Here is a 12,377-nt window from a genome sequence, read left to right as displayed (position 1 = left end):
AAAATCAGTATAAGACTTCCCATTGATTCATGTGGATTTGTACAGGTCCATGTAAAGCATTTAACCTCAAAATAGGGGTCAATGATAGAAATGTAGGAATCTGAAAATATATATTCCCTGCTCTGAAAGAAAGGAAGAGAAATGCAAAAAGAAATATATCCAGAATAGAGACACCAGCTATCCTGTAAGGTAGTGGCTTGCAAGCACTTCCCTCTTATCTTTTTGCTCAGGGGATAGTGTATGTGCACTCTGATGTTTGAAATAGGTGGCTAGAATTTAACTTTTGGCTCAAGGGAGCCTTTAGTTTATTAAATATGGATGTTCTTGCTGGGGAGCAGTCGCAGGTAGAAGCATGGTTTCTCTCTGCAGCACATCACTTTTCTTGAACATATGCATTTGGGAGAGGAAACTTAGCTCTTCTGTGCCTAAATCTTTTCTGTCTGGATCCGCCAATAAGAAATATCAATAAAAACTGTCAGATCGTAACGATTGCAGGATTTCTAAGTGTGCAGCGGTGTGATTGTAGCTGCCTTCAAATCTGTGAATTCAGCTGCCTTGTCACGAGGCTGGCCGCTCAGCAGCACAGCTAGGAGATCTGCGTTACCTGTAATTATACAGAGAAAATCGCTCAAGCTAACGCCGCGTCTAAACGCAGTACTAACATCTGCCTGTCTTGGCAGTAAGACAGCTACCACAAATATGCGATGCAACAGGCTGTCAAATATCTTGGCTTCTGCAGTAACTTGCTCTTCTAAGAAAATTTTCCAGCTCCAGTTACTAATCAGGCTGTGGGTGATCTTTCCGAGCTCTGAAGCTATGGGATCTATCACTCATCCATCAGCATCTGTCCTGCTCTCCCTACGAGCATCCGTTCTGTCTGGATGCTGCTGGGGAGGAATCAGACCTGCTGCTGAGCGAACTGGGGGGAGAGTGACAGTCTCATCCTAATGAAACAATCAGGTTATGAGCTGGTTTGCATTTCAATTCCTGCTTTGCAGGAACCTAAAACTGGATTGTTTCTTGCCATGACTGCAGGAAGCCCCAGGAGCAGTTTGCAGTTCTCTCTGCTTCTAGCCTTTGGTGTAGTCACATGGAAGTGAGTTTCAGAAAACATAACTTTCAACTGCCTGACACTTCCTAGGCTCTTCTATTTCTTGTCTATAGTGCTATCAATCAAATTGTTCTTGTTGGCTAACTGATTTTAAATCCTGTGTGGAAAAATTGTCAGTCCACGATCATACTACGTAAGGACAAACGTGTGGCTGCTCCGCCACGCTAATTCATTCTTGCTTAAGACATGAAAATAAACTGATAGAATATCAATTTGGAGGTTTTAGACCTTGAAATGATTTAAAGTCTCTTAAAGGAAAGACTAGGGCTGAAACTTTGTCTCCGAGGCATCATTTTTAACTTAGCAGTAAGCTCTGATGGTTTTTTCTTTAAATTGCCTATTGTACAGATGCCTACAAAGAAAGTGCTTCTTTGGGACTGTTTGTGTTTAGTACCGGCATTTATTTCATTTCATGTGACAGATGACTTGGCTTCTGGATCTTGTAATCACCTGCTCATATCCCACCGGGACAGGTTTTTGACCTGCTGAAACGCTGTGATTTGGTTTGGCGGGGCAGAGGACCGCGGCGGCCGCAACCTCGCTCAGAGCCCCGTGTCCCCCAAGCCCAGATGATTCCTGGCGCTCCTCTGCGCGGGCTTTGCTTGGTGTTTGTCGGGTGAGAGGGGTGGAAGTACCAGGCTGCCCAGTTAGCGAAGGCTGATGTTTATGTTGCCCACGCTGTTTCAGTGAGGCTGCCTGTGGGCTGCAGGACAATTTGATACGGACTTAAACAGTGCAGCTCCTGCATTCAGTGGGCCGCCAGAGATCTCGGTGTCAGCTGCCCCACACAGCCCTGCTTGTCTGTAGGATGTCCATGTGCTGTATGCCCGTGTTACTGAGTTTTTATCATTTATTTTTTCCATAATGAAATCTACTTTGAGTTATTGATGGTGTTCATGGAGATCGGATCCCACCTGATAAAGGCTACCTGGCTGCGAGCCACCTGGCATGCCTTCTGCATGTCATCTCCAGGCTTCACTAAAGACAGTGCCACCCAATTAAAATTTGAATGTCTGAAAGCCTTTCATATCTGTTGTGATTGATATTCCGTAATTGTGGGGCTTCTTACCAGATTTTAGGTTAAGCTTCACAGATTTTTTGATTTTTTTTTTTTATTATCCTAAGACTTTGATCGTGAGACACGCTTATGAAATCCAGAGGATTGCTGGATGAAGCTGAATGAACTTTGCTTTGTTCTTCAGCATAGTTGTGCTTTTCATTCACTCACAAATAAACGTGTGATTTCTGCTTGAGGGTTGGTTTGTTGGTTTTTTTTTGAAAGATGGGGAAATCGAAGAATTCAATGCAATCTTACATTGTGGCAATTTTATTTTAAGCAGATTTTCTGCCTTTTTTTTTTTTTCTTCTCAATATTATCAAGCAGCAGTGAAACTAATGAATATATAATTTTCTTTCCTTTCTGCTTGTCATGCCCTGCTAACATGGACATCTACAAAGGCTCAGGTTGGTGTTGCAATCTGTCTTCATCTTATCTTATTGTTCTCATTTAGTAAAAAGGGGCTAAGATGTTGTTCTTCATCAATCAGCTTTTTTCCCCTTCCTCTTTAAAACTGGATCCAGCATTATTACTGCATAACAGATTCATCCAGTGAGGTGCCACATTTATTTGTTACTCCTGAAACTATCCTTCAGCTGCAGCAAAATATGCTGTTTCAGAAACATGGGACATTGATTTATTTATATCTACTTAAATTTGCTATGCTTGCCTAGCTTTGTGACAGGGAGACGGCAGAAGCTACAGCACCTACAGCTTCTGGAATCAGCAAAAATGCACCGAACTCTCACTAACGAGTTTCTGCCTTGCTTTAGACCCCCATACTTGACAACATAGTAAAATGGCATTTGTTAATTTCTTGCCTAGAGTCAATATTTTCTTGATAGTGAAGAAACATAATTAAAAAATAAAATAAAAACCAAATAATAATAATAAAAAATAAAATAAAATAAAATAAAATAAAATACACAGGAACTGGTCATTTGTGATTGTATTCACATATCCCTCACGCACACTTCAACATCTCAATTTTTTTGTATAGCTCTGAGACTAAATTGTCTTGCCTGAGTATTTCAGGTGGAAATAAATACCCAATATCTGCGTACATCTGCAAGGTTATACTCCATGCTGTGTTCTGCTCCTCAAAGGCTGTAGTGACAGTATAACCTTGAGTAAAGCCAGGGAGGCAGGTTTGGGGCCAGGAGCTGCCTGTTCTCCCTTATTTTCTCACATTGAATGATGCCAAATTCTTATTTTAATCTCCAGAAAGGAGCACTCACGCTTTACTGTATTGCAACTTGGTGTTTTTAATGCCTGCACCAATCTTACAGAAAATAAAACACTTACCGCTAGTAAATATAAATGAATAAACCTTGATGAGCAACATGTTAGTTCTACAAGTGTGAGCTGTAATGACTGGGGTTCGACAGAGCTCACTTCAATTAAATTTTTAAACAAGGCATATTCCATTGTTGCACCTAAGAATTTGAAATACAGCAATATCTGTCTTCGCATATTTAATCATCCATTAGAAGAAAACAAGGGATTTACTAGGAGTATTTTGTAAAGTCCAGCAAAAGACTAGATACAGTAAAAGTGTCTAAAGGACATGGTGAGGGAAAGTGGAGCATCCAGATATCTTTATAGCAAGAATACTCTGCTGCTTTCCTAATTTCTCTTCTTTTTCTTATTTTACAGCCAGAATTTTACAGTTCTGCTTTTTATGATGGCTTCATCCTGAAATGTCTTTATCTGAACTTTTCACTATCTGATTTTAAACTGAGATGTCATCCAGTTAGTGCAAGAAATAGGGCATTTCCAGATTCAGTGCCCTGCTCCCTGAGGGCTCCCTCACCAGCGTCTAATAAATTACTTAATTCCTCATCCTCAGTTTTCTCATGTGTAAATTAGGATTAAAGTTGAGTGGTTTTGAGGGTCGGGCTATAAATAGATAATCAAGAGCTGAAGGAACTTCAGAGGATTGATAATTGTTTTTACCTTTCCTACTCAGTGCAAATCATTTTTTGTCAGTGTTTTTGAAGGCTGTCGCCATGGCTAGTCCCTTAGAGTAATGGTGAAGGGTCTGTTCCTGTAGGTGCTTCTATACTGCCCGCAGGGCAGAGGCTGGGAATTCATACGTCTTTCTGTCTATGCTATAGTAATTATTACCCTGACTCATAATTCATATTTTGTACTTAGAATAAAACTGATCCCATCCTTTTTCCAGCTACAAAGTTTTAGGCAGGTGTATGTTTTCTATAAACTTAGTTCAACGCCAGTGAAGTCTTTTCATAACCTTAGAGAAGCTCTAATTGATTTTCTTTTCTCCATACCATAAAGGAGGTAAAAAACTCTAACTCCTTTGATTTGGGTGTAAATGAAAACTAGAAGTGCTGCATTTGCTTCATGAATATTTGTGCAGGTATTTGCTAGAGGCATAAAAATTCAGGAATTCTGATAATTTCAGAAGTGTTACGGCATGCTGATCTATTCAAAGTTTTGTATGTTTGTCATACAAGTCATTCTTGAGCAATATTTTTAAAATTTTGGTGGTTATTTGCAGATCCAAATACCTAAAGACAAGTATTCATCAGTGAAACAGCTGATTTGCAAAATCCAAATTGCTTAAAAATGAATTGTTCAATCAGTTTTAATACTGGTGAGTGGTTAGCATATTTCTGATGATTGTGATCAATCTATAAACTAGCATGAAATAAAATCAATTTTATTTTAAAGAGGACTATTTAATGTTGAAATTTTAATGAGGTCATTTCTGTGATGTGTTTGTTAATGTGCAAGTACTTGTCCTTCGGATACAGTTAATTTGGTAAAACTTTTAAATGCGTGCTTAGATCTGCCCAATCGAACATGCACTTAAGTAATTAACAAAGTGCGTGCTCCATTTTGAATTCGGTTTTAAAGAATGAAATAAAAGAAACCTACTATTAGAAATTATCTGGTTTGGATTAAATGGAATGTGAAGGCAGTATTAGAGCATTATAAAAAATACTCAGTTAATGTATGGGCTCCTTACAACCTAAAAAGAGATTTGCATGAACTAGATGGAGTCAACTTAAAAGTCAAATTTGCAGGTAATTGCAGTGGATGGACATCTTTGGAGCTGTATTTCCCACCATGCTCCGGATCCATTTGTGTCAAGCTGGTTGCAAGAGAAGTGCCGGCTGTGGTCCAGATTTCACAAAGTTATGGGCTCTAAGAGGAGCAGAGGGCCACTTCTGCATGGTGACATCCCACTGCTGCCTCCTCTTGAAGCCTGGATATGCAGGGAATGTAAAAGTGGGTACACAAAAAGTACTAAAAGTGAGCAAGCTGCTGGCCTGTCTTAGTAGAAGTGGTTTTAATATCTGCACTTGAATTTTCTTACCAGCAAGTGTCTTTGCAAACCAGAGCAAATCAGCTCTCTTTCCTATATAGATCTTTCCTAGCTTTAGTGTTATGCATGATGGTCTCCATAGTTTAAAAGTAGGTTGTTATCTCTTCAGTTCTGGGTGTTCCGATGTATTAGGTCTAATGTGAAATGGACTTAAGTTAGCAATGAATTTAGCCCATTTTTATTAGAAATGAATTGCGTGGAGGTTTTCCTCAGGGTCTCAGGCAACTGCTACAGTGATCAGTTTGGTTGTTCTAATATAATAAGCAGATATTGACTTTAGTTGAGGTGAACACCAAGATTTACTGTCTTGAAAGCTAAAATATCGACTGAGGGAAAACCAAAGTCAATATTTACCTTGAGGAACAATAAATCTTGATGTTCACTGAAATATGAAGTCACTATGATTTTCAGAAGCGTTGAACTTCATTCTAGTTTACTCTGCAGGTGGTCATCAGAGAAGCTACCTGAAGTATAGGTATGAATTTCTTTCTATGAATCACATCACTTGAGCAAGTGCACTTATTTTCTGTATGTCCTTTGCAAAGTCAGTATTTTTCCTGACCTACATTTAAATAAATGTTACAGAACATTATAAATCACATAAAAGCTCTCTGGTGGTTAGACATTTGGACTGTTCATTAAAAGGCAAGTATCAGCTATTAAAAGAGAAAATAAATAGACTAAAGTTTCTATATCCTGTTGAAGTAACTGTTGACATCAAGATACTTTAGCAAGGACTTAGGTTTTGCATTGGAGTGAATGGGAACTGGCTTCCCCTATTAGGGCAAGCCTGTAGCAGTTTGTCTCTTAAAAAGTAGCTTTTTGTCCTTCTTTCCTTTCATTTATTTAAAAATGTGCCCATCAACTTGATTTTAAGATTCAGATGTTAATGTATTTTGGGTTAAATTATGGCTACAAAGAGTGATACATTGATCCTATGAAAGTCAGTGGCAAAACTCCCATTGACTTCAGTCAGGCATCATTTCACCCCTTGATTCATTGAAACCAAAACCCAGGATGTGAATATGAATAAAAATTGAGGAAATCAGTTAATTTCCTAAAATGCTGAAAGTATTCTGACTGTGTTTATTTCTTTAAAGAATTAAAGTTGAGGCACTGAGGGATGGAGCCAGGCTGGTCCCCTGGGTGCTGAGCTCTGCAGCTCCGCCCAGGTCAGGTGTCTGCAGCTTCCAGCATCTTTTTCCCACCTGAGCTGTGCAGAACAACGGGCCTCTGTTCCCATTGCATGGTCTTCATTTAGTTTCTGCCCTTCAGGAGATGGATTGTGGTAGTACAGCTCTGTACATGTGTTGGGTCTCTCAGTCTGAAGGGTTTTGTAAATGCGCTGTCATAGTGTGTTTGCATAAATTTGCAGAAAGGTGAGCATTAATCAGATTATTTTCAAAGAAACTGTTGTCTTGGGGAGAGAAGTGGTGTAGTTGGACAAGAGATGTCTGTGTCTGCAGCAGAAATAGCAGATGGCAGATGTGATCTGGGCCAGGATACGGAGACTGTGTCAAATTTGAAGCTTGGATACACTCTGTGTTGCAGCCAGGGATCTGTGGAAGCACATCCCAATCCCCTCCAGGCTCAGGCACTTTGGGTCCCTGGGTTGGGTGAGGAGTGAGGACGTCATATCCCATCCCAGCCTCTGTTCAGGGTCGGGACAGGGTGTTCCCTTGGACCCAGGAGGTGGGAAGTGATCCCAGGTTCCTCTGGTTGGTGGGACCCAAAGAACAGCAAGGCTTAGCCAAAATCCTTTGAAAACGCAAAATCAAGAGCATCGTCTGTTTGACCTCCTTCAGTACCACAGCTGTTAGCAAAAGATAGGAATGAAAGCCTTTAAGGTTTGTTGGGTTTTTTTCAAATACAAAAAAAAAAAAAAAAAAGAGGAATTTGAAGTGATGGAAAAGAAATGATGGCAATCCAGGAGAGAGAAACAGGAGGAAAACATTGTCCCATGGAAGAGAGGATCACATGCCACATCACAGTGGTTTTAAATGCAAAGATAGTCATGAATTATATTCACAGCTTCCAAAACACATACCCACATACCCATGGAAATATCACATTGCTTTGAGACTCCCATTTAAAAGTGTAGCAGAGTCTACCGATACACGTTGTAACTTGCTCTCAAGAAATCTGTCCCTCCCAATGACACGTGGTGGTTATTTACACCTTGGTGTGTCTCAGAGGTACTCAGGGGCGACACTGCTCTGTGCTGACGCGGGGCAGAGGAGAGAGGTGTCCACAGATGGGACATGCAGTAGTGTCAGCACAGTAACTTCAGAAAACGGGTTATTTGTAACAATTATGTTTTGGGGTTTTGGTGGTGAGAATAACCTGGGAATCCTGACCGATTCGAAAGTACAGGACAGGTCAGGAGCAGACTGCCCAGGTGTTAGGGTTCTGCAGGAATGGCATGGCCAGTGCTGTGTGCCCTCCCTCGCAGAGTGGGATGTCTTGTCTGTCTGTCAGAGAAGGAGAGCTGATGGGGCTCCACATGTAATTGTACCAGCTTGACATGATTAGACAGCAGAATAGAAATGCTCTATTAACTGGTTTTATTATTGCCATCCTGCCTGCTCTTGAAAGAGCTCATCTGAAGTAGCACTTCATATCACATGTATTTGTGTCACTGCATCTGGGATCTATTTTGTCCTCACGTGTTTCCTCGGATACATTTTAGTTCGTGTGGCATCCCAGCCCAGCCTAAACCCTGCTAGTTTTCTTACACAGAAATCACATCAGGTAAATGCCGCAGAAGGTTTTGACCACCAAAATGCAGTTGTGGTCAATTCCTGATGTTAGGCCTCTACTGCTATCTACAGGTGGGCTTTGTTGTTTTGGAGAGGTCTGAGGTTTAACAGATTTTAACTCAGGGCTCACTGAGACGAGCCGGGCTTTCCAAGTGCTTGGTCTCGCCCAAGCGAGGGGCAGAGGCTGCTGGCGGCAGGCGGTGGGATGAGTGCTGGAAGGCTGGCAGGGCTCGTGTTGTGACCTGCAGGGTTCACAGCAATATCCTCTAACCCTGAGGAAGTGTTGTTAATTAGAGCAAGGAAGGAGAAGAATCTTAAATCCCAAAAGCCACTGTTTGTGCTGGGCCTGCCCCAGCTGCCCCGCTGTGTTTGCAGAGACATGCGGGCAGCACACGTGTTGTCACCTCTTGGCCTCTCCCAACCTTGTCTTTCTCTCCAAAAGTCTAAAGAGCAGGAGCAGGCACCCATCCAGCTCTTAATAGTCTTATTAATAAGTAAGTTTTACCTCCTTTAACACTGCCCAGTGAGACGTCTACCCCTGGGCTGCAGGTCCCCTGCCTGCCAGCAGCCAGTTCTCACCGTTTGGCACTTCAGTCTCTCTTGATTTTGCCTCCCTTCCGTGAGGAGGGAAACTCTGATCACACCTAAAGCACACTTTTCCCTCTTCAACTAATCGTCTCCTGCAGACAGCAGTATGTTTTGTCAGACAACATAGGCAGAGTGTAGTTTTTCCTTAACGCCCCGTGGAGCAGAGAAACTAATAAATACTCCCTGTCTCTCTACATCCATTTCCTGGCTGCCTCTGGGGAATGCGAAGGCTTTGCAGTGCCTGAAGAGGGATTGTTACTCTCCCCAGTGTGTGCAGGAGTCAGGAACTCCCTGGAGGTGACAGGCTGGCTGGGGTGGGAGGGTGGCTTTGCGCTGGGCTGCGTGCTGCTGTGTCCCCCCGCGCCTGTGGGCTCCCCACCTGCTGCTCTCGCGCACAGGTCCCGCTCAGTGGGTGCTTCCTCTCTTTGCGCTAGTGTACACCAGTTAATGTTAATGAGCATGGCTCCACGGCTAATTGGTGGCACTTGGGGTGCCGCTTGCTCAGTCTAGGAAACTATGTGCCATTTGTACTACACATAGATACCTATATATCATATAGTTAGGCCATATACCACCGCCTTGCCGTGCCAAAATCGTTAGCCCATAGCGAGTGATTGAGGGGCACTGTGATCTCTCAAAAACCTTTGAGCAAGCCCAGTGAAAGCTGGAAATGCCGCCCACCTCCTGCACTCCCCCAAAAGGCTGCAAGGTGTTTGGTTGTCATACCAAACATTATCACTGTGTGTATTTCATCCCTGATGTAGTAGTTCTAATAAATTCTGCACGTTCTCTTGAGTTATTTGTGCACAGACCATGAAAAAGGATTTGTGCTTAATAATATGTAGGAAAAATGGTACTAATCGTACCCTTTGCCCCCTTTGTTCCCATCCCTTTCCCCTTCCTCTGCATGAAATTTGATGCTGTCACTAGTTCATGCCATGCTTGTCCCCACCAGTCCCCACTTCTGTCTGTCTCTTTCCTTTCTTTTCTCCTTCATGTATTTTGCACTTTTCAACTTCCTTTACTCTTTCTTCTCCGCTAAACCTATGCACAATGCATAGACAGACCCACAGTTAAAATTAGTTTCTGACATTTTCTGTTCCTGAGGGGTTTTCTTTAGCAATTTATCTTCTTTTCATTTGATATGAAAGTAATTTTCTCATGATGCACTGGTTTTGTTTTCAGACTAGTATCTTGATCTCCTTGTCCCTGCACCTCCAAAATGTTGCAAATAAGGTGGTTTTTTTTTTTTATTATTGTGGCCACAACATACATAGTCATAATCTGCTATTTTAAAGTGAAGGTATACATTATTAAAACTGTGGCTGAGTTGTTGTTTTGTTTTTGTTTTTTTTTGGTGGGGGGGAGCAGTAGTTGGAGGAAGGCTAATGATTTACACTTGTTTTAATGGTGAGAACTGAACGGCTACACAGCAGCAAGGCTTAAGAGATTTGGAAGAAGAAATTTTAGGAGTGATGTGTTTTTCCAGGGCAGCGCGTTGTGCTTCATACGAAGCAAGAGGGAAAACTTCAGCAGAGAAACCAGATTCAAAATAAATAACTTTTATTCGTTACTGTAATGGAACTATTGATGCATTCATTTGTTTAAACCTAAAAATCTCTTAAAGTACTGTATTTCAGTGTGCTGCTTCTAAAAACCTGAATATCTGGCAGCTTTTAAAAATGTTTAGCAAGCTTTTGCCTGTATTTTCCTCTCTTCATAGATACCATAGTACAGGTGAATACGCAGTCGTGTTTGATTAGGAGGTGTGTTAGAGATAAGTTACTTGCAGGGAAAAAAGCATTTACAGTTTTTGTGTATAAAAATGAAATTTGTAGGACGCATGAAATTTCATTCTTTTACGGTAGATGACTTACAATGATATGTTAGAAGCAAAGGTAAATGAGTGCTGATTTTAAGTTTGTACCTTCTGAAACAGAAAAGGATGCAATATATACAGTCCCGGTGAATGGCGTGTGATAGATTATAGCGAGAGCAGTCAGAGCAAATTAAATTCTAATGGAGTTCTTCTTCTGGCTGTAGGAAATAGCTGTTATTTATCCTGTTTCCTAAGATGCTGCATGCATACTACTGTTTATTATATACTTAAAAATCCCTTGGCAAGTCAATAATGAATAAATGAACTTAAAGTTATTACAACACCCTTAGCATGAGGAGCATAAGCTGGGATATTTTTCAGTGTCCTCTTCCCTGGGTTTGGCTGAGGCATTTCTGCAGAGCTGCCAACTTGGATAGTTCAAATGAACAATTTTGATTCTTTCTTCTGGCAGGTGTACGAGGCAGTCCCATGCTACAGCGAGTGCAATCAGTATTCTTGGGTAGTAGAACCATGGTCTCCGTGCAAAATCAACAGTGAACAAAACTCCCTCCACTGTGGAGAAGGAATACAAACGAGGAAAGTCAGGTGCGTGAAGTCAAAAGCACAGGTACTCCAGATTAAAAAGAGGTGATGCATATTTGCATACAGCTGCAATACCTGGCCATCTGACAGTGAGTATGTTGCTGAGTCCAATGTATTTCAAATTAAAATAAACACTCATTTATGTGCAGTGGTTTACAGGAAAAGCCTTGTGTTATGATCAAGACATCTTTCAGGAAGAAGGCATGATGTTTAAATTAGAATTCTTCGACCTAAATGCCATATGTACATAAAGCCCCTTGAGGTGCAAAGCCTCCATATTCTGATTTGCTAACATTTTCCCCAGGTAATGGCACTGCACACACTGGACTGGCGTTCATTATTAGTAAGTATTCATTCCCTAGGCATGGGGAAATGCTGAGTTATTTCCAAATGTTCCTGTGTTACTAGCAGGAGCACAAAGGTCTGTTCTTGCTGGTTGTAATTTTCTATTCTCTCATCTGTCAGCTGATCAAAGTTAAAATCCCTCCGTATGAAGCTTGAAATATTTATTTAAAGTAGTTATTGAAATGTGTGAGTAACAAAAGCACGTTGTGTGTGTAGCTGGTTTTGATTTGCATTAACATGATTAATTCTGCTTTGAGATCAGCCATGCTGCATATAGCTATTGTGTTATATATAGCATCCCACATATAGTGGGGTCAAGCAGACCTGTTGATATCCATCACTCCTGCAGTACACTGATGATCCTCTAATGAAAATGTCTTGTTTTCTCTGTAGGTGTGTGAGTACTGTTGAGGAGCACGGAGGGGAGACTGTACCCAATGCACTCTGTAATCAGGCTGAAATCCCAGATATGATGCAGAAATGCAGCTTGTACTGTCCCAGTGAGTGTGCGCTGTCTGACTGGGGCCAGTGGAGCACGTGTCCTCAGGTAGGTTCTCCTCCTCGTGTCATTGTGGCAATGTTCCTCACGTATCCATCTTCTCTGTCCTTCGACCATTTCATGAGATAGTTATTTTCTAACAAAGTAGATTATTTTCTGAGGGAAATCAGGCTTGATGGATACTGCCAGCACAGTTGAATCTTGAGATATTTATATTTCTACAGAGACTGAGTTATAGAAAATT

At 41.4% G+C, this 12,377-nt stretch overlaps 1 protein-coding gene across 1 annotated transcript in view; it reads left to right on the top strand.

The window, feature by feature from the left end:
• THSD7B (thrombospondin type 1 domain containing 7B) overlaps positions 1-12,377 on the top strand; it is a 370,637-nt gene that overhangs the window by 321,091 nt on the left and 37,169 nt on the right. The window contains exons 17-18 of the mRNA XM_074910342.1: positions 11,159-11,301; positions 12,037-12,181. Coding sequence (XP_074766443.1) covers positions 11,159-11,301; positions 12,037-12,181 — 288 coding nt within the window. The remainder of the gene's footprint in view (positions 1-11,158; positions 11,302-12,036; positions 12,182-12,377) is intronic.

The sequence above is a fragment of the Athene noctua genome, chromosome 7 (genome assembly GCF_965140245.1).
Source record: "Athene noctua chromosome 7, bAthNoc1.hap1.1, whole genome shotgun sequence".
In the NCBI taxonomy this organism is placed as follows: domain Eukaryota; kingdom Metazoa; phylum Chordata; class Aves; order Strigiformes; family Strigidae; genus Athene; species Athene noctua.
The sequence above is the reverse complement of the archived record's forward strand: the minus strand, read 5'-3'. Positions and strand labels throughout refer to the sequence as shown.